The sequence below is a fragment of the Talpa occidentalis genome, unplaced genomic scaffold (assembly GCF_014898055.3).
Source record: "Talpa occidentalis isolate TD23 unplaced genomic scaffold, MPIMG_talOcc4v2.1 talOcc4.4, whole genome shotgun sequence".
Lineage (NCBI taxonomy): Eukaryota > Metazoa > Chordata > Mammalia > Eulipotyphla > Talpidae > Talpa > Talpa occidentalis.
In genome coordinates, this window is record NW_023604295.1 from 68,566,406 (window position 1) to 68,590,342 (window position 23,937).

General features: G+C 33.3%; 1 protein-coding gene across 4 annotated transcripts in view; it reads right to left on the reverse strand.

The window, feature by feature from the left end:
• Positions 1 to 23,937, reverse strand: part of CADM2 (cell adhesion molecule 2) — a 249,974-nt gene that overhangs the window by 47,410 nt on the left and 178,627 nt on the right. For 3 of the 4 annotated variants that reach the window (XM_054700700.1, XM_037525697.2, XM_054700701.1), the window contains one exon: positions 20,065 to 20,184. The exons of the other annotated variant lie outside the window; for it this stretch is intronic. In XM_054700700.1, coding sequence (XP_054556675.1) covers positions 20,065 to 20,184 — 120 coding nt within the window. The remainder of the gene's footprint in view (positions 1 to 20,064; positions 20,185 to 23,937) is intronic. 4 annotated transcript variants of the gene reach the window in all.

Below are 23,937 nucleotides of genomic sequence, written 5' to 3' on the forward strand. Positions count from 1 at the left end.
TATTTCTAAATGTCTTTGATTCCTGCTTCCATGTTGCCAATTCTTTCATCAGACAAGAAAGTTTTGTGTCAATGCATTGAGGCTTTTGATAGATCTCTTCAGGAAACACAATTTGACGGAGCAACATCCCACACAAATTCTTTATGCTGAGTTAGTATCATTAATAAACTAAAAAGCATTAATGTCAGTACTGCTTTCAAAAATTTATAAAACTTGGATATTGAAATGAATCCTGAGAGATTACATGATTTGGTACTGAACCAAACATTAAGTTCTGAACAAGCATTAATCACAAGTTATTAAAAAGAAAGTTATAAGTTAAAAACCACTCATGACTGACTCCAGAGTCCACTTCTGATGCATATAAGAGGTGAATCCTGAATGGGGTGTGGGGAGAGGAGGTGACAATACATGGAGCAAAGACGAGTCCTGTTTCTGTAGGAATTAGCAAAAGGGATGGAAAGGAATGTTCTTGGCAGAGGAAAGCATGCAGCTTTGGCATGAGATGGCTTTTTGGGACAAACTGATAATCCTTCTGAGTATCAAGAGCCTGAAAAACTGGGGCAGCTTGGTCAACGCAGGACAACTCCTGTGTGGAGAAAATATCCAGGTAAGGAGGTATGGCCTGCATCAGCCAGATGGTGATACGGATACATTGATGGGTTTTATTTAAATTTATATTTGATGCAGCTACCTCTAGATGGTGTGTAGAGAATGAGAGAACTGAAATTGGAATCAGGAAAAAATTAAGTAGCTATTGTAGAAATAGCCAGAAGCAGAAATAATTTTTACTATATATTTATTACTATTTTGCTAAGAATTGGACTAGTTTCATCTTAGGAATAGGACAAAATTATACTGAAGACCTAACTCCAGGCAAATGCTAGATAAAGGTCTAATCCTTGATGAAGCACACATTCATCTTGTCCCCTGTAATTTCTGTATTTTGGAGTCTGGCATTGTGTCACAATTTAGTTTTCTAGTTATATATGAGCTGAACTTCAAAGAACATTAATGACTTCAGAAAAAAACTGTGGAATATTTTGAAATTTGGAAGGAAACATAACATTCATCAAACATTGTATTACTATCCAGTGCTAGTTCAGGGTCTCAACATTAGTTAGCACCAAAGTCCTTCCCGCGAGGCCGTTACTTGGTGAATCTGGGTTTTCAGTGTTTGCTGTGATAAAAAGCAAAGACAATGTGGATATCAATGTGTAACTCCTATGCTACTTTTTTTCTGGAATCTTATTTATTTTGACATTTAAAAATAAAGATATACAAGAGTTTTGTTTGGTCTTTTGTTTTTATTTTTTTTTAATTTATTTTTACAAGGTCATCCTTCACCATTTGTCGACCTTCCAACTACTATTTTCCTTACTCAGTGGTACAATGATTGGAGAATTTGGATGTTTCTTATCATTCTTGATAGAAGAAAGGATTCATGGTCTCTATCTGGTCTATAGATTCATACATAGGTAAGCAAATTCAAGCACAAAAATTGCATTTCATAAGATTATGATTCCATTTTAAAATCAGATCATTTGGCAACATTGGACTCCTAGTCTTTCCACATAGAAATAATCAGTAAGAAACACTTGGGGCTGCTTCTTTCTAAAGAAAGCTCTTTTCTGCACTGTTCACACTAATTTACTTTACCTGACTGATTCCACCTGTCATTTCTATTTGTCCTTAATGTGATACTTTTAAGTTTGGGATTTATATATATATATTTTTTTTTTTAAAGATTTATTTATTTATTTATACAAGCACTGGGTACAGTCAGAAGCGCGGGAGGGTGAGAGAATTCACCAGAGCCAGAGAGGAGAGCAGAGCAGGCAGAGTGATGAAGTACATACTGCTGAGGGGAGCAGCGGGCGGCAGAAGAGGTCTGTGCTTCATGTGGGACCCTCACCCGGTGGCCGGGGATCGAACCGGCGCTGCAGAGGCTGCCGGCAGCTTTGCAGCCCAGTGCTCAACTGCTGCACCACCAGGGGAGGTCCATGGGATTTTTTTTTTTTTAATATATAGAGTTTTAAGGTGTTTATGCCATGTATCTGAATGTTACAGAGAGTAGAGGTATTTCTACAGCTACTCATACTAGTACTACTAATAGATTCACTCTTTTTTTGGGGGGTTATAAAAGACATTATTCTAAACACTTCACATTTATTATCTCACTATACTCACAGCAATAATGTAATAATCACAGATATTCTAAGAGGTAAGTGTTTCTAATTTTAATTACTGATGTCTCAAGAACTGTGCATGATCTCAGATTTTACCCTGCTAGCAGGTTAATAAGTTAACCTGCCACAATATCATAGATGCTGGCAGAAGACATGAGACTCTTGGGTTAGAGACAAAGGAATTTATTAATATACAGCAACTGCACGAGCTTTACTTTGCCTTTGTTCCCCTTCACCCCAAGTTCCACAGTACATGAGAATGGACTAGTTGCTGCTGCTGTACATACTGGGATTGCTCATCAGTTGAGGAATTTCTAAGATTGGACAGGCCCAATATTTGATAATGTACTATAAGAAAATTTGCCCTATATTTGCTATTTGTCCTAGAGGAAAATATATTATTAAACAGGGCAGAGAGACTAACCTCTACCAAGGAGGGAGACACTAAATCTTCTAAGGCGGTTTGCTAAACAAACATCTTTAAAGGAGAAGAACTATCATTTTACAGTGTGCTAAGAAAGAAAAGAGGGATAAATAAAGATGACCACGTTGCTTTAACTATGGAAAAAACCTAAGTACCCAAAACAGATGAGTGGATAAAGATGTATACATACAAAGGAATGTTACTCAGTGACCAGAAAAGATTAACGCATGCCATTTGCAGCAACATGGATGGAGCTGGAAGAGATAGTGCTAAGTCAAATAAATCAGAAGGAGAAAGGTCAATACCAGATGGTGTCACTTATATGTTGAATATAGAGAAGCCAAATTAGGGGCCAGAAAAAGAGAAACTTTAAAACTAACTCGTGGGGCTTCCCTGGTGGCTCAAGGGGTTAAGCACTGCACTGTGGGGTGGTCTGCAGCCTCTGCAGGATGAGTTCAATCCCAGGCTAGCCGGGGAGCAACCCACATGGTGCAGCAAACCTCTCCTGACTCACCCGCTGCTCCCCTCAGCAGTGTACTTCTGTCAATCTGCCTGTTCTGTTCCCCACTCTGTCTCTGGTGAATCCTCTCACCCCCTGCATCCTGGCCTGTACGCCCGCTCTTGCATACATGCATAAATAAAAATCTTAGGAAAAAAAAAAAAAACCTAACTCATGAAAGTTGACCATTGAACTGAAGTATCCAGAGGGTGAAGAGGTGAGTACTAAGTATCAACCATTTTTATTTGTACTAGAATTAGCTTAGAGGTTCCTTACCAATCATCCACCATCTCCTCCTGCCTTTTTCTTATATGTTGCTTTGGCAGTCAAAATTATGATTTTTAAGTGCAAATATGATTAAGTATTATTTTGCTTAAAAGCAATTAGAATTTCTTTCCTCCTACCCTCTCTCCCTTCCTTCTTTCGTTTTCCTTTTCATTTCTTACTTTTAGGATAAAAACTCAAATCTTAAAAATGAAGTTTAAGGTTCTGCAAGATCTAATCCAACTGACTACCCAATAAGTCCATACCATTCTCCCACCTCAGTGGTGTTCTTTCCACTTTCTTTTTTTTTTTTAAAAAATATTTATTTATTTATTTTACACAAGAACCAGGATACAGGCCAAATGTGCGGGAGGGTGAGAGGATTCACCAGAGACAGAGAGGGGAACAGAACAAGCAAACTGACGAAATAAACTGTTGAGGGGAGCAGCAGGCGTGACAGGAGAGGTCTGCTGCGCCATGTGGGACCCTCGCTGGTCCGCCGGGATCAAACTGGCGCTGCAGAGGCTAAGGACAGCCTCACAGTGCGGCGCTCAACCACCTGCGCCACCAGGGGAGGTCCTCTTTCCAGATTTTTTAATAGCCACTTTCCTTTCCACTTTAGATTTGCTATTTTCTGAAATGCTCCTTCCTCCTACCCCTCTCCCTGTTCCCCAGCTTCACATTTTGCAAAAATTCTTCATATCTACCAAATGGCACTTCCTTAAGAAGAGTCTCTGATAATCTCCCAAAGCAAGCAACTTAGAGAATGCTGTACATATTTTAGACAGCATTAATCCTTTCTATTTCCCAAATAGGCATTGACTCTGTTTGTCCTTTATTTGTCCCAAGAATTTGTCACGGTACCTAACAGAAGTAGATGATAATTAATGTGCAATGAAGCAATCTTTCCCAGAAATTTCATTATGTTCCTACTCAGTCTCCTTTTCATTCGCACAGCAACTATTTCAAAACTTCACTACTTTTGTTAAGATCCCTTCCATATTAATTTTCTATCCATCATGGAAAATGATTCCTCCTTTTACTTCATAGAGAAAGTACAGGTCATCAGTTAAAAACTCTGTTAATTTCCTACTTTCCTGGAATACACTTAACAGTTGCTAGCAAACTGGTCATTACTATTATTATTTTCACTCCTCTGTTTCATTGAACAGAAAGTGTCTTATGTGTTTAAGGCTAATGCTTACATTAAAAAAAGAGAGAGAGAATTACATGCCACCTTGAACACCTCAGAGCTTTATTCTAGCAGCTTGTCTTTTGTCCTTTAACTCCCTGCCCACAGTATTAAAAAGAAGACTGCTTTTAACATCCTTCAATAATGTTAATTGATTTTCTTTTGCATTCTCTCTGCTTTGCATCTCTTTTGTCTTCTCAAACAACATTCTTGAAATGAAAGATTGCACTGTACATTTTACTTCTCATTCATTCCTTAACACTTGCATTCTGACTTTTAGCCCATCATTTTATTGAAAATATATTTTGTAAATTCATTAAATATTCCCAGTATAAAAAGCAAGTAAATAGCTACTGCTGACCTGTCATACCTGGCCTCTCTGAGCCATTTGTCACAACAGACCTCCAAAGAATTACAGCCCCAGTCTCACATGACAGGTGCTACATTCTTTGGGATGTCATCCAACACTCTGATCACACCTTAGCATCTCTGCATTGCTGAACATGACCCTAAAATATATATTTAAATTTCAGAATATACTAAATATATATTGTATACATAAATATATTTATATTTAAATTTCAGAATATAAACATCAGCATTTGACTCTTTTAATTTACACATTGCATTCAATTTATATTTCTTCTCCATGGTTTCTTTTCCTTTATAAAAACGACAGACACAAATCTGTATTTCTATCAAAGATGGGCTATCTTACATACTCAGTTTTAATTAGACATCTTCACTATTCTGTTGCAAAGGTATTTCAAATTTTACATAATGAAAATTGAATATAGCAACCATTTTCATTAAAAATTACATCTTTTATATTTCATCATGAGTTCGTGCACCAAACAGCCTGGAACCAAAATTAAAATCCTGGGAATCCATCCTTTATTATTTCCCAATCTTTAAACAAATCTCTTGCCTAATCACTAACAAAAGTCTGTCAGTATTACTTTTCTGAACCTGGTGAAACCATTTCCTCTTCTCCAAGATTTTGGTTACTGCCCTTATTTAAGTTCTGGTAATTAATTATCAAGATTTCTTCAATGGCTTCCTGTCATTCCTGCCTTCCTTGATCTTTCATCCATCAGACCATATTAGAATGATCTTTCAAAAGCCCCAGTTATACTTTCATCATTTTATTTGAACTATTTCTATTACCTCATGAAAAAAACTAAACTTTTAGATATGACCTCAATTTCTTATATACTTTTTTCTTCCTATCCATTGAAAAACTATTGAATCAATAAATACATGGGCGAGCACAAGAATTATCTTTCCCTGTTTCTCCTCTTTCATGTTTAATTTTAGCCAAAGTATCTGTGGAAAGCTCTCATTTTACTGTTGCCTTGTATATGCTATTTTCTTCATCTTTTACATATTCAATTCCTATACATGTTTGAAGACACACAACCTTGTAGATAAAAACAACATTTAAGAAACTGGGGAAACCCTATTCCCTTAGTTCCCAGAGAGGGTAAAATTGCATCTCCCAGAAACAGTGACATAAAAGTGTCAAAATTTAGAAAATTGGTTGCAGAAGTAGCAAAACACAAGTTGTGATTTTATTTATTTTATCCCAGGATGAAAACAGTTTTTCTAAACAGAAATGAAAAATGTAAATGCCACATCCAAACTGTGCATTTATGCTTTTCTACCCTCATTTCTTAGGTATTTTAATTATGCTAACACTGCTCATGTCTGGGGAAAGTCTTCAATCAAGAAACCTCCTTAATCTCTTCTCTTCTTTTAGGTTAGATGGTCTTTCTCAATTAAAGGTACGTATAATACCACTTATGTACTGAATGCTTAATATAAAATAAAGTTTCAAATAATGAAATGATAATAAATGAAATATTTTTATCTCCCAAATGTCTGATCTCACTAAGTTCATACATTTTCTACTGACCAAAAGGAAGAGCAAACGATGGAATTTGGTGATTAAAAAAGTGCTGTCCTTCCTAAGACCCTACTCTACAGTGGGCTTGCTTTCAAAATAGCAAATTCATCCATTCTTCAAAGGCAAAAAGGACTTCTTAAAAAGTGCATGAACAGCAAAAAAAGTTAATTATGAATTCTTTAAGGAATATGAAAATGTTATTTCCTCTCCATTTTATATTATATCACAACTATACAATATATTAATGACTTCTATTATTAATCAAATATTAGTAGGTAAAATTCAATTAACTATGTTTAAACAGTGCATTTTGCAAAAAAAAAAAAGATAGTTTTTAATTTGGAATTTTTATAGAATATTAAGGTTTGTCTTTTGCCAATTAAATAAATCATTGATTTTTTAACCAGCAGCTGTTTGAGAAAAGTTTAAAAAAAAATAGAACTGTGATGAGAAATATATTTGTAAGTCTTTACAATTTCCAACTAGCTCCCACATTCATAATTATGACCCCCCAGTTTATAGGTTATAGATAAATAATCAAAGAGATGTTGCTAAAGATAATGGTTCTAATAACAGCATTTATATTTATGCAGACAACACATGGGCTTTTATTTAGAGTTCATCTGAAGACTCAAAGTAATTTTTTATTTGGGTAATTATGTTTATGTTGCTTTATTTTTGTGCATGTGTCTCATAGGGCAAACTTTTAAAGTGATTCTCTAGTTTTTTGAACATCTAAACCCCCAGTGTAATTTAAACAAAACACTTTCATTTTAAAGCTAAACTGCACAAAGAGAGGGAAATGACAGCCTTGACCTTGGATAAACTCCAGAGAAGTTGTTCATGAAAGGAAGACAAAGCAATTACAGCTCTACACTGACTGATGTAGCACATAGCGCTTCTGATAATAAGATGAGGCTTTCTGGGCTAGGTGGGGTAGGAGAGAAAGTTACAAAAAATAGTAAGAACTATCAAGGAGTGTAAGGACAGGATTTTCAGAGCTAATGAAATTAAGAATCCTTTATTTTATTTTAAAACTTAGTCAATGAATTGCTAAAAACTAGATGTTTAGGAAAAACAACTAATTCTAAAAAATGGTTTTCAGATTTTGAAATGAGCTCCCCACCAATTTGGAAAGGGTATGCATGAAAAATAATATGTAAAGAGTATTTGCTTAATTTTATGAACAAGAATTATAAAGTATCTCAGATTATTTCAGAATAATAAAGTTCAATTTGATAGAGATTGTTATCTATATATTCCTAAAAGAATGTCAGCATGACCCCTGCACATTTAAAGGTGTTTCAAAAACAGCATTTAGTTTATATTTTTGTTTGATTTTCTAATTATTACTATTAATTATCATTCTAGTAATCATTGTACCCTTTGGAAGGGAGCACAGTATAATAAATAGAATCCAATTTTGTGATTTTTTTTATGTCTGATTTTAAACTGTGTGGCTATCAGTAAAATGCAATGGGAAAATTAACATGAAAATCACTGATAATTAGTGGCATTGCCCGAAAGAATATATATATATATTCTCAAGTTGTGATTCCTCTAATTTTGTTTTATAGTGTTAAGAAGTTTCAAATAAATAAGATCTTGTAACATTTTATTATATAAAAATCTGTCTTTCCTCCATTTTCTCTTCTTAAACCATGTAATTTAGACAAGATATAAAGTTAGAAACTGTCAACAAATGTGTGTACATAGAAAAATAATACCTATTATGGGTCATTGTGGATGGTGTGGTTTTAAGTCTGACAGTAGCATCAAATGGTATGTGTTCATAAACAAATATCCTTTCCTCTGTCATTCTAGGTGGATTTCCTAACTTAGAAAATGGGGGAGAAGTATGCTGCATGGTTCTGAACATTGTTTCTTTCATACTGTGATTCTATTACTATTTTTAAATGCCCAAATAAATGTTAGGAAAGTTTACAAAGTTTATGCATTTCAAAGTGGAAAGAAGAGTCTAGATTACATAAATCCAGGAATAATGATCTTCAGCATTTTATTTTTCTATAACTATCTTAAGTCAATCAAAATTCCAATAGATAACAGTATCAGATTTTTTTTTTTAAACTGTGGATTTTAGCTATGAAGTGGCAATCAACATTTTGGACTGTATTACAGAACTCTGAAAATGGACCAGGCACATTAATTTTATGGAAATCACATTTGGAATTCAATATTTATTTTACTCCCATAATGTGAGATTGGAAATTTAGAGACAGAATCACATTCAGCTATGTCAAGTTTTGCAAAAACAAACAATGGAGGGAAACCAATGAATAAACAGAAATGTTAGGAGAAGAGATGGGTGTATGACAGGAAATCAGTGAACAAAAGGCAAGATATTGTGGTCAAAGCCTAATAATTTACTTTTAGTCTTTTAGCTTTCCAGAATTTTCAAACATAATAAGTAGGAATTGTGGAATCACATTAATGAAATTACTCAAATAATTTCAAATGGCAAAATAATTTCATTCACCTATTCTGATTGAAAAATACCAGAAACTACATAGGTTCCTGAAATCCTGGTGGAGAACCCAGATGTGCAGATCAATTTCATAGAATCTAAGAATTGAGAAACAGCTTAGCACTCCCACAGCCCACTGGGATTCATCTCAAAGAGATTAACTGCCTTGTCGGAGATTACATGTCCAGAGGCCAAATCAGGATGACACCAAAATGCCCTGCCTCCAGCAACTGCTTTCACTGTCTCATGGTGAGTCCAAATACAGTACACTTGTTACCACAGTAAACAGTAACTAGACTTAGAGATTGTGTTGTATACTAATTTGTGTTTTTTAGTAAAGCACTGCTTTCTTTTAAAAGGTACCTTTAACATATCACATTGATACATTAAGGAAAAATTCTACAGTGATAAATTCCTGATAAAATACTGTATAGAGAAATTAGAAATTTAAGTATGAAGTAGTAAAATTAACTATTAGAACTTACATCCAATTTGTATATTCTTCTCTTTTCTCATGAATTTACAATGGTGTATATCTGAGTTTGTCCTGGCAGGATTAAGAGAAAAGTATAGGAAGCTTTGTGTTTTTTTTTTAGTTCCTTAAAACAGCATTTTCAGATACAGTGTTTAATTTTGAGCTAAGTCTCAGAACTATGGAGTAAGATATCTAGAAATACCTGAAAAATTAGACGATTATTCTTAGTTTTTTAAAAAACTGTTCTAAAATCCTACTTTGAACAAAACTTTATAATCTTCGGTGATAAAAATGCTAAGGGACACAAGCTGTGATGTGTACAAACAGGTATTCTTCTGAATGAAAACAAGATGAATTGATTTTATTTCACACGTTTTCTGACAACTGAACAAATAATATGCACATAACTTATAAACATCAAAAGCACAATGTTATATACTAAAACCTGATATCTATTTCTATACTCTCAAGAAATCAATATTCTTTTCTGAAACGCTATCATCAGGACTGATAATTACTTGTCTTTGTGACATCAACATTCCTTCAATAGAAAGTTAACTAGATATACCTGTGTCAGTTTATTATTAACTTAAAGCATGCTCAGTTTCAGAGTTTCCACTGCAATTAAAATTTTCAAACCTCTTATTGAAATAAATAGTTTGCATCCAATCAAGTAGACGAGATTATTTCAAATGAGGAATCTCTCACTACTCACTGAATTAGATAGATATTCCTGATACCATGATACAAAGTGGTTTTCCTTTGGAAAATGAATTTTTTAAATGGCAAAAATAGGCTTTTAATATTTTGCTATAACCAAGTAACAAAATTAGCCCTTTCAAGCATCATGATCTGTCTGTTACCATGTATATAGTATTTGCCTCTTTCCAGCTGCAACCTGGCAAGGGAAATTATTTATCAAAGTAATTGGGAGGGCTGTTATTTTACCGCCATTAATATCTTCATTACTAGTTTTCTATTAATAGGTATTTGAACGTTTATGAGTGAAATCCAAAACTAAGATAAAATCTGAATCTAATCACCTTGTGTGAACAAATTAGGTGACATTCCATATACATGTCTGTTCTTTTTCACCATTTGGTCCTCAAAACCATTCTCCATCCTTTTGTTTTGTTTTGTTTTGTTTTGTTTTGTTTTGTTTTGTTTTGTTCTGTTCTGTTCTGTTCTGTTCTCTGGACTGAACTTCTCTGCACTGTTTCATCCAGGTTCCTTGAGCTCTGGTTCTCAGATTTATTTAAAGGAAATATAGTGAAAGGCAAGAGAAGAAAGAGGACTAACATTTTATCCATTCTTCCCCATTCTTCCCACCTGATTGAGATACAATACTGGTTGTATCCCCCTTTAATTATGTGCTTTTCAAGCTAACCCTTTTCTAGCTCTAGTTTTCGACTAAGATTACCTTTTTCACTCCCATTGACCCATCAGATCCAGTACTGTTAACAGCATCCAGCTGTTGTAAGCTCCTCCATACCAACTAACTTCCCAAACTCCAAATGAACCTCTCTTAAACATACCTCTGTTACATTCTTACCATTACAAACTCTTCAGTTGGACCCTTTCCAGTGGACTGTCAGTTATGCTAATACCCAAGTTACACATTCTCTAAGCCCAGAGGGAAATAAAAGCTTTTAATCAATATTTTACAAGCATGACTTTAAGGAAAAAAAATGTATTTTAAGGGAAATTTATTACTTAATTTAATATAGACTAATCTGGAATGATATTGTGATTCTTTTACTTGGAATCTGGTTTCTAGACATCTAACTTTCGAATGCTTTTGAGAAATATTTTTCTCAATCAGTCTGATTTAATTGTTCATGTTAGTTCAAAGTTGCTTTCTCCTTTTCCATTTGCTTACTCATTGATAAGCATTCTTTTTTTACTATGGGTTTAAATAAAATGCCTATGGAAATTTTTGAGTTCATTTCTTTTTTTCTAAAATGAAGAATATAACTGGACTTAAATTAGGTATTTCCATTTATTGTTCCATACACTTTGAACAGAATTCCCTTTACACTAATGTAATTCTTTAAACAATATTGGTGGAAAAAAATAATTTCTGTTCATTCACCTGTTGGCATTTATAGTAACTACTTACTTTGTTAAACCTAGGGAACTCAAATTTTTACTGTTAATCTGCTAGACATCATTGATCTGGACAGCTTTCTTTTGAAATAGTGTGTACCCACTGACAATTAAAAGTGTGTACCCACTGACAATTAAAAAAGTGTGTACCCACTGACAATTGCTTTTAGTTATTTTTCTCAATTATTTTATACAAAAATTTATTTAACAGCCATTACTGAAACTTCAGCATAAGCAGTTCTGATACTAAAATTGTATAAATATTATGTACTTATTTGAGAAGTCATTTGGAAAAATGTTCCTCTGCCTTGAAATCACCATATACTCACTTTGCTTCAAGCAACTTTTAATTTTCTGGCCACAGTTTAATTTAAATGAGTGCAGAAAGCTAATGGGAGATATTGGAAATCTAGAGAAATAAAAATACTGTATTATTGAAGCAAGAGATGTTTTAAAATATTACAATTATCCGAGCACTTTATTTCAATTCCACGAACTCCCCAAAGTTAATAGATTGTATTAGACCCTGCTCAGAAGTCATGCTTTGTGGCATTTGCTCTTATTTATTGTCCTGGCAGAAAGTTCCAACTGAAGTCAAGGTCACCTTCTATCCCAAAGTTAGTATAATTAGTATCAATTCGGTGTTTCACCAAGCTTACACAGGAGGTTATTAACTGTGTTTCATGTGGAGTGTCAAAGAAGCAAGGGCAGAGCCTGCAATCTTTTCAGCTTCAAAGGCACAGCTCATAAATTTAATTCACTGGTTAGTAAGAAAGATACAACCAGTTTCGTTTATTAATGATTTTTTAAATAATTTTTAGAGATATTCTGGAAATGCATTTATTCAACTATGTAGGCCAAACTTTTAAACAGATTCCCATCTTAAGAATATGTAACTCATTTAGTTTTGCTATTTTATGAGATATGCTTTCTGGAATTAGAGTCATTATGGAAATTTTAATTTAATATTTATTTGTAGATGCATGTTAGATAAAATGATTTTAGGAAAATGGCACATTTTCTTTTCTTTCTTAGACCTGTTTTGCAGGAAATTATATATTATCAAATTATGTCAAACCTAGATTTATTAGAAAATCAATTAAGGCATGGCTACACTTATAGAACTAGTAATAATATTAGTAGGACTGTTTACTTAAAATTCAGTGTGAACAGTAAAATGTGGAACCAAATTTTCTGTTAAATTGTCTAAGCCAAAGAAATAAACAAGCTTAAAATGAAACTCTTAAGAATGTTTGATTTTTCAAATTGCACAAGGCAAGAGAGTGCCTTAGATTATAGAGTTGAGCATAAGTTTTCTGCTTCCCTTAATAGGTCATATTGGAAAGAAAATATGAATACCAGTTTTCTTCATGTATTTCCCAAATGTCATAAAGAAATAGGTAAATATTTAAAGATTTTCAATCTCTGCCAGAGTTTAACTTCATGCAAATCAAAGGCAAATGCTCCAGTAAGTTTTGGAAATGGTTATATATGGCAATGACCTGTATTTTTATTTCAAATAAGATCAAGTGGATACAGGGCATTAGTGGCATGGTGCTTGCTGCAATCTAGATGTTGGGTGGTGATATAATGCTATACACCTGAAACATATACAGCTATCAACCATGGTTAAATCAATATAAAAAATAAAGGTTATATTACAGTTGTTATAAAAATATTAATTAGATTAGGAAAAATAGATTGATCATTCTGTGCTATCTTGGAATAATTGAATCTGAATTGTTGCTATTATTGAAATGTGTGGTTCTATAGTTCAGAAAAAGACCAGGATCCCCACAGCATTCTCACCCACATCCAGCCTGAGGACTCCCTTCAGCCTGAACACATGGCATTTGTATCAAGGTTGGAAGTACCTTACTACAGAGCAGACAAGTTGCTTGTTCTTTCCAAGAAGCATTTCAGTATATTGGTTTCATTATGAATTATGTTTCAGATATTTAATTTTAAAACTCGGTCAACTTCACATAATAATTGTTTTTCAAAATACTAATAGAAATTTAGGTATTCTTACAGGCTAACTGTGGAAACCTGTCTTTTTGTAGATAAACAGGTCTCTCTAGATAGACCATCTGGAGACTGAATTATTACTTAATTTTTGTTATGTGAACAAAACCCAACATATTGACACTTAATATTTAAAAGCTCACAACACCATGCATATTGTGTTTTATTACCAGCAATAAAACAAGAATCATTTTTAATAGCTAAACACTCATAATACAAACTCATAAACAACTTCTTGATTTGCACACTTTGGGATTTAACTTTGTCAAGATGATATATTTTACCATTGCAAATACTCTATTGGAGTGCATTTATAGTGACTAATTCAGAGTTAAAATGATTTTATTCCATTCATTCTTTTTCATTGCTGGTTCCTATTTTTTATGTCTGCATTCTATCTTTAAGTGTATATACCAAAAAGGGAAGGGAGGCACACATTAATAAAGCCAAATAAAAATATTAAAATATATTGGAGTTTCTTTTGCTATAAAGGAGATACAGAATAGAAGCACAGCAAGATCATTATGGCTCTTTAATCTGATTTAATTAATTTGATGCTTCTCACAATGGTTTAAAGTGCACATGCATCATTCTATGCTTATCTTACTTTAGCTTACCATGTTTTGAAGCCAAGAAATGAAACCACAATTGAAGTGAAAGAATAGGCATAAAAATACCATTTCATAATCAACAGTTTAGGTAACTGTAGTTCACTAAAAACACCTACATTAAGTGAGTAGACTTTTAGAATTCATCTCAAGTTTTTGTATGCTGAGACAGTTAATATTGTTTTCATTTGCTATAGCTCAGTTTTGTGTATGTGCCTTTTTTTTTTTTTTGCAAGTCACTAAGATTACTTCAAGAAATTTTCAGGGAGGGAAGTATTACGATTTTGAAACAGTAATGTTTTAGTATTTTTTTAAAGATTTATTTATTTATGCATACAAGAACTTGGGTACAGGCCAGAGGTGTGGGGTGTGAGAGGATTCACCAGAGACAGAGTGGGGAACAGAACAGGCAGGTTGACTGAAATGCACTGCTGAGGGGAGTGCAGGCAAGTCAGGAGAGGTCTGCTGTGCCATGTGGGTCGCTCCCTGGCCGGGGATCGAACTCATGTTGCATTGGCTGCAGATAGCTCCATAGGTTGCATCTTAACCCTTTGTGCCACCAGAGAGGCCCCCAGTAATATTTTAGTATTATCCTTAATAGTCAAATAGGTCTCTAAGTTCCTTTACATTTAAATAACGAAATTTGTGATTTGAAATTAGAGAGACAGCATATGTGCCATTATTTTCCTTTAATTCTAGCCTGGAGATATATTTACTACAGTTGCATGCTAAAATTCATTCTATTCTATATGATTTAAGATATTTCAGTTAATATACAACAGTATAGGTAATGAAATTAGTGTGTAATTTAATTGTGAAGAATTAAATTAATTAAATTAATGCCTCATATTAAGCTTTTGATTTCAAAAGACATCCATTTTTAATTAAATATAGGGCCTCCTTGGTGGTGCAAGGGGTTAAGCACAGCACTGTGAAGCTACCTGCAGCCTCTGCAGCAAGAGTTTGATCCCTGGCTGGACAGGGAGCTATCCATATGGTGCAGCAGGCCTTTCCTGTCTCGTCCACTACTCCCCTTAGCAGTGTATTAGTAGATACACCTGTCTGTTTCCCACTCTATCTCTGGTGAATTCTCTCACCCCTTGCACTGCACTCTGGCCTGTATCAAAGTTCTTGTATGCATAAATAAATCTTAAAAAAATTCAATATATTGTTAGCAGCATGATGCAACCACTAGGCTGCCCCAACTGTGAAGTTCCCCATCTCAGAAAGCCCTGAGTAACCTAGAAAACTGACCCCTTGAGTAATTCTTGTTCACCCTTCCTGTGCCCTAATTCTCTCTCTTATACTTTATTATTTATTTTATTTATTTATTGTATTGAGGTAACATTGGTTTACATTGTTTATGCTTTTGAGGTATAGGATCTGCTCCTTTAGGTGTTGCTACTACATCACACATACTACCAAAGGATCCATGGTCTACCCCAACAGTCAATCGAAGGCAAAATCAACCCTAGACACCATACCCTTGAATCCTAAGAAAGTCACAGGCCAGGTCCTGTGACTCTCTCTTTTTCTTTCTAACTGCATCTTTGCTATGTGGCCATGTGAGTAATAAATCTTGATCCTCAACCTCCTCTAATGGTTTCTTGCTGAAGTGCCTGCTTTCATCATACTAAAAATCACAAGGCTGATCTAGTCACATTGATGCCTGTGTAGAAAATGTCTGTCGGGGGCAGGCAAGTGCTTCAGGCTTTTCTTGCTGAGAGTATCACTATCTATAAGCTGCAAAATCAGTCCCCATTTCTAAATTTTGTGTTTGGTTATTTTTACTCTATTTGTGGACAGTTTGATAATAGCTGATTAATTTTTTTTTAAATGTTCTTGGATTTTTTTTATAGTGTTCTGAAGTAATGTTTCACTGATATTGGCCTCACTATAATTAATAAATCATTTGAGATCACTAAATAATGTCATTTTAGTTATATAAAAATTACTTTACCATTTCAATGACTGATGTAAAACTGAATCAATATCTGAACCAATATTTCATTTGGATTTTTAAACAGACTGTAAACACTTTCATTATCATTTTTAGGACTTTTTTCCATCTCTGATATACTGAAATGCATCAAGAATTTAAACAACGGGCCTCCCTGGTGGCGCAGCGGTTGAGCGCTGGGTTGCGAAGCTGCCCGCAGCCTCTGCGGCGCCAGTTCGATCCCCGACTGCTCCCCGGCCACCTGAGGAGGGTCCCACATGGCGCGCAGACCTCTCCTGCCGCCCGCTGCTCCCCTCAGCAGTGTACTTCGGTCCTTCTGCCTGCTCTGCTCCCCGTTCTGGCTCTGGTGAATTCTCTCACCCTCCCGCGCTTCTGACTGTACCCAGTGCTTGTATAAACAAACAAACAAACAAACAAACAAATAAATAAATAAATCTTTAAAAAAATAAATAAAAGAATTTAAGCAAATTTTCAGTATTAGGGCTGGGAGTACATTGAATATTTTTCTATCTTCCCTCCATATCAATCATTTCATTTCTACATGTGTAGGGCATTAATAGTCTTGCAGAGTTAGAAGTAGATAGCAGTTATGAATTTAAGATTTTTTTCTATCTTGGAAAGTGAAAAAGGCTTAGTTAACAATTCTAATTTAAAAAATCATCATAAATATACATAACCAACATGTCACTATGTCTCCTACATTTCTTGAATTTTCAACACCTTTAATTGTCATCTGTAAAGTGAGGATGCTACTTCTGTGATTCTTAAATCTATTGGATGCTTATATCATAGGATGAAAAACAGCAATTAGAGGAGTGGTTTTAAGTGCAAGTGGAGATATGATTAATGATTCATTTGTGGTCATTTATTAAACATACATAGATAAATGTATTTCATGAAATTTGAAGAAATGCCATTTCAACATAATAAAATAAATTTAATTCAGATTATTGAATGAGAGAAAGGTATGAGACAGTAAACATAAATATCAGCAGGCTGGAAATATCTAGCTATTGGCTTTTCATAACCAACATATTCTTACTTGCTCATATTAAGATTCTTTTTAACCATAACTTTGAAACATTTTTTACTAATTACAAATAAATTTCATTGAAAATATAATTCTATTGATATATGAAAGCTCTAATTTAATAGATAATATACAAAAAAAGAATAACATAACTTAAAAGCGATAGAGTACAACATTTATAAGGAAGCCCCCATTTCCTCAAATATTTACTAGAAAATTAATGATACAAGGAGCTTGGTGAATTTCCCCAGTTACCAGTTCTTCATTGAAAAGAGGAGATAAAAATAGGCATTATACTAACATTCAACATCAATGCTACTATTTTTTTAAATAAAATAGATACTATGAATCACCTATCCTGTTCACCCTTCCTGTGCCCTAATTCTATCTTGCAAAATATATTTTTCCTATCTTGCAAAATGTATTTGGAAAATATATTTGCCTATCTTGCAAAATATATTTTTCTTTCCACATATCTTGGTGCCATTTGAAAAATTTTATCTTTCAACTGTTAAGTGAGGGGAAAAGGATATGGAGTGTGGTGTCTTTTTGAGGTCTGTTTATTTTTATGTTTGCTTGAGAGAAAGAATAATACTTTTAGTATTTTTAAAGTCCATGGTGTAAAGTTCACAAAATATCTTAGGCAATCTGTAAAAAAGTGAATTTACTTGAACAATTGAAAAAGTAACTTCAATTTAGTAGTGGACTGTTAAATTCAATAGCAAAGATTCCACTAAAGATATATGTGAACAAATATAAAAATGTTAAGCACTTCCCTTAGAAATAAAACATTTTCCACTTATTTTAGTCATATGTATATAAACACTCACAAAGAACATAAATACTTACTGCTCATTAAAAATATGGACATCAGCTGTTGGGGAGGGAAAGCATTAATTTAATTGCTAATGACTTTAGATACATTTAATTTCCATAATTTTAGTGTTTAGCATAGTCCCATATATAAAACAGGTACCCAATAAACATTTGCTAAGGAAGGAATATTTGATTATACAATTTGTCTTACCAGTAGCTCCTTAAGAAAAAAAAAAAAAAAGTCAAGTGCCTTCCTGGTGGCACAAGGAGTTAGCAGCCACTGCAGCAAGCATTCAAAGCCCACCTAGGGAGCTAACCCACAAGGTGCAGCTGACTTTTCCTGTCTAGCCTGCTGCTCCCCTCATGAGCATATCTCAGTAGATCTGCCTGTTCTGTTCCCTACTCTGTCTTTGGTGAATCCTCTCACAGCCCCACACCTCTGGTCTACACCGAGCTCTTGTATGCATAAATAAAATAAAAATAATTCTTAAAAAGAGTCAATTTATCTCCCTTCTTTCCTATCACAGTGACCTGTTTATACAGTAAGAACTTAACATTATAGATATTTCATTAATATGCAATAGTTACACTTCATTTGAGTTACTTTTTATACATTTTTTTTTGGAAAAAGAATAAAGCAAAGTAGAACCTTAGGTATCCTTCATTTCACATGATATCATAAAGTATATTTTAGTTTTTAGTTTAAATTTTTCCTCCCATTTCTATATAATTTGTTATGAGAAAGACCTTTAAATTCTTTTCATTTGTAGATGTAGTTTGAATGCAATTGGTTTAGTAATACTAAATAAAACAGTAATACTAAATAAAACAGAAATTCCTATTGCTATTATCATCAAATTTTAGCCACCAATCTTGTCCTTTGTATGATGTGGTTAACATGATTATTAAAAATTAACAATGATCAGACATTAGTATTTTTTTTCCTGAAACAGGAGACAAATCACTATGGTAACTATTAAGTAAAAGTGAACAACTCAATGTAATATTGAGAATTAATAAAAATTCCAAGAAACATAGTTTAAATGAACAATCTTCACACGTGAAGGAAAATAATGTTGAGCCTGTCCTTGGTGCAACTTCAATTACAGATATATTAATCTAAAGTCCCCATGATTTCAAATTGTTAAGCTTAACACATATTAGCATAGCAAGCATGACACAAAAACACATATAAAAAGTAGCAAAAGACAGACTTAAATAAGACAAATTCTTTCTGAACATTGCTTACATTGGAATTAAGCTTAAAATGTATTTCTGTAAAGATCTCAAACAACTCTTTTCTTTCTTCATCATATACTAGCCACTTAATTACTGATCAGAAATGTGTTTTTATATTTCTGAACCACAAAATAATTACATTTTTTGCCCTTAAGTGTTACTTCAATTTCTTCACGGTTATTTCCCTTGAAGGTAAAAATGCTTAGTAGTAAACTGATCTAAGAAATTACAGATGGAGCTAAATATCATTCCTAGCATTCTGGAAACTTTAGAATATTCACTTTTAGAACATTTTGTTAATAGATTAAGTAGATCTACTCAGTGGATCACCTTAGGATGACATTTTGAATATTTACTTAAAAGTACTATGTGGCAAATAATTTATAATGACCCCATGGATTGTGTTACTGTGGAACAAAATCAACTCTGCAGTATTTGAATCTAGCTGCAGAGGAATAATAAGTCATTAACATTAAAGTAGGCTCGTAAGAAGGCAAATGTGATTTCTGCGTCCTTGAACATCTTATTTCTTTGTGTGCATTTATAAGACAAGGTAAAAAAAATAAAACATTATCCTATGTTCACCTTTCAAATTTGCTTGACATTGTAGAGCTGCATAATTTTAACCCACATTCTGTAATATTTTCATAATAGTCATAAGTGACATAAAAAATACAAAATATACCATTTTGTCTAATATTATATTCCCATAATCTTATTTGATAGTAATTAGGTGAGCTAATTAAAATTAAGTAAAATTGGATCTCAATTTTCTACCCTTTTCAAAAACCCTTTAAAGCTTCATTTAATGTGTTTTCCAGGCCATAACAAAGAAGCATACTGTACCTCTGATGCTGTTGGTTGTTGCAGTTGTGGTTGGACTGGTTGTTATGGCTACAGTGGTTGTGACTGTTGCAGTGGTAAGGGAGGGGATGATAGTAGTGGGAAGCAAAGTGTTGGGAACATCTGGTGAGTGGAAAAAAACAAAATATAAAACAAAATCGTATCATGCAAACAAAAGAGAAACACAAATGATTCAAATTATATATATAAATATATTATTTAGGTTTAACTTTAACAGGCTTAAACAGATCGTCAGGTACAAAGCTGGCTGTACCACACAGTTCTTGCCATTTTTTATTCACTTTTTTTTAATGCTCCTACATAGAGCAAACACTAGGAGTAATGTTTGAGAATAAGCAGATTACTCACAATATTTAGAGTGAAATTTAAAATGACAAGAATTTATTTGTTGACTGACTCTTTTAATAAAAGGTTGACATGCAGTAGCAAAATACAGATAGGTAAAACAAAAATGACATGCTTTGTCAAAGTAAACAAAAAACAACGTAACGAAAATAAACACAAATAACACCACTGTATAAAATTAAAGAAATGTTAAAGATGGATGAGTATATGCATGTTAAATGCTTTTTGATATTTTAAAGCAAAACTTAATGATAAGAAATAAGATGGGAACAATTTTTAGAAACAAACAAAGAAGCCAATTGTTATTATTAATATTTTGCTTTCTCCTTTGTCACAAATGATGTTAATGTACAGCTTAGAGGCTTGCATTTCTTACCCTGATTAGCTGGTAACGCCTTCTAACAATTTTGCAGTACCTAGGAGTCTTTAATGAGTCAACTAGCATGGAACCCAATATTCTGAAAGATTTATGATTTATTTAATGTGACAGGCCCAAGAGAGGATATGGAACATAGAATTCAACCATAACATTTAACCCCTAATTCACTGTAAAGCAGAATTAAAGGTTAACAATATATTTAAATATAGAAAATACGAAAAACAGAAAAAATAGCTCAGCGTTTAATACCAAAATCTTCCTTTCTTTCACTCAAAATCAGCTGAAAATATGAAGAACAATATAAGAGAACATTGAAACAACCTAACCAGTATCAAGCCATGAAAACCTCAGTAGATCTTCAGAGTCAAATCATGTCTCAAGAGGATAGGTATATAATTTACCCAGTGTGGAAATTAGAAACAGTTCACAAATTACCTATAATTACTATACTTGCATTTGACTTCACATGTTTGCCACACAGTCCCTATATATTCAAAGTGTTTGATAGATTATTTTGCTATTAAAAGCATCCTGTCATTCTAACAGTTACAGTCTCTGAGTAACACCACTTTTTTTTTTTTTCCCCTAGTTCTTTACTTCTGATAAATAACCCTACTCAATTCTCAGACTTTAACCTGCTGAATTCTCTACACTGGAGACATCAGAAAACAGCATGAAACCACTCTCTTATTTGGGGTATTGATGTTTATACCTGTTTTTCAACAGGGAAAATGCTTCCTGGCCAGTCAAATTAAGAAAACAAACTTCTGAAAACTCTATGGTGCTACATTAATCACTAGGGAAAATGGGTATTGCCTGGAGTGCTATTACTATGATCATAAAGTAGAACCTGCTTTAATGGCATTATAAATGAATAAATGTTGTGTATATGTGCACACATATTTCCTGTTTACTAATTTGTATACCTTTTTATTTTATTAGTAAGCTTTCCTAAACAGTTGAAGCAGAATGGAGATAAATAAAATACATTAAAAAAACTTGTAATTTTAACTTTCATGCATATGTAAAATAGAAAATAATACAGTCTATGTTAGTAAAACTATTTTCTCATTAGGATCTTACAATATATGTATTTAATTAATGCAAAGGCAAGTATCTCCCAGGGCTATCAAATATAAGAACATAAAATAATAATAGTCCTATACAACTCCCCATGAAGTACCTAACATTACCAAGCTTAGCACAGATTATAAAATATAAGGTTGTTTTTGTGATTCTTTTCCCAGTAGACAGTGGGTTTGAAAGGATTTCATTAGATCCTAAATTTAACCTTTCAAAATCAGCTATCTCATTTGATTCTAGAAATTGGAATACAAGTAACAGGGTTTTCTCTATTGTTGTTTTTTAGTTTAGTTCCCCCCCAACAAAACATTATTTTTTTTTCCTTATTCCACGTTAATAAAGGTGGGTAGGAATAAATCCTGGTATGTTTTGTAGAGAGTCCATATATTTTCAGCTACTGTGAGCATTTGTTTATAAACCAGACAGTATCCTATTTTCTGTAATTGTGAAAATTCAAGAAATACAGAGTATTTTATTAGACCAGTATTTGAGGGACTATAAAGCAATAGTTTTAATAATTGTTGATCCACTTTAAGAGTATTGCCCTAGAGTCTTTTAAAGTGTCCAGAAGTATAACATTACAAATCATTATCAACTCATAGTTTAACTCTTGCTCATCTGCTCTTCATTTTCTTTTATCCTACCCTTCAGATGCACCTAGAAACAAACTGATTGAAAGCAATTTTAAGGAAATTACCTTGGCCAATACAACAATTTGGTCAAAAAAAGGGTCCCTCAGATAAGAACTCTCTCCTTCCCAGCTATGTTTTTTTTTAGATTTATTTATTTATGCATACAAGAACTGGGGTACAGGCCAGAAGTGTGGGGGGTGAGAGCATTCATCAGAGACAGAGTGGGGAACAGAACAGGCAGATTGACTGAAATACACTGTTGAGGGGAGCAGTGGGTGAGTCAGGAGAGGTCTGCTGTGCAATGTGGGTAGCTCCCTGGCTGGGGGTTGAACTCCTGCTGCAGTGGCTGTGAATAGCTTCATAGGTTGCATCTTAATACCCTGAGCCACCAGGGAGGCCCCCCAGCTATGTGTTTTTAAACACTACTAACTTTATTTAATTCTATCTATGTTTTGAAATATTTTAAATATTTTCATTTTTGTAAATTTTTGAGGGTTTCTTCTTCATTCTGTTTTTCTTAATAATGTACATGCATATCTATCCAATTAATTCAATTCTATTGCAAAATTGCAAAAGTTGACATAATCTAAGCATTTAATACCAAATCAGAATCACCAAAAATTCAACAATATAATTATTTGGCATTCTCAGAAAGTCCAAGAAAATTGTATGATACATTTTCATTCCATCTAAACTTTCTATCTGTTCTGATTTTATTGATGTTAGTTTGCCAGCTTGATAATTGAAGGGAAGAACCCTGTTTACATTATTCTTGGGAACTGGCACAATTTATAATATCAATAAATGTTACTAAGTGAATTTGCTCATAGCATTATGAACATAGAATATATTTTAGGGGATCTACAGAAGTCCTTTTTTTTCTGACAGGGTCAATATAATAGTTATTATAAAACTAAAATATGTCATTACATTTGCTCAAAATAATCTTTTTTTCAGATATAAACAATGCCTATTTTCTGAAGGATAAGCTTTTTGAGACCACAAACTTGTTAGCAAAATGAATATTTGCTCCTATCTCCTGTGGCTTTTCAAGCTGTGTGAGCCTAACTTTTGATTTATGTTCTTCATCTCGCTTTATGAATTCTCTTCATTTTTACCTAATTTGAGACTTCAGAAAAAGGGCGAAAATCTAGAAGGGCCTACTATACAAGCCTCATACTGTGACTGATACTGTGATTAGTGGTGAATGATCACAGCAAATTTATGAGTTGACTATTATAGCCCCACTTAATAGATGAAAGAATTCTGATATAGAGTTTCCTTATTTCTAAAATTGCATAGATGTGATGTATGTATGCAAATTACATATATTTTATATATATTGCCTTCATGAATATTTTACAGATGCTATATTACTGACAGAATATTTTAATAATGAGCCTAATGAAGAGATTC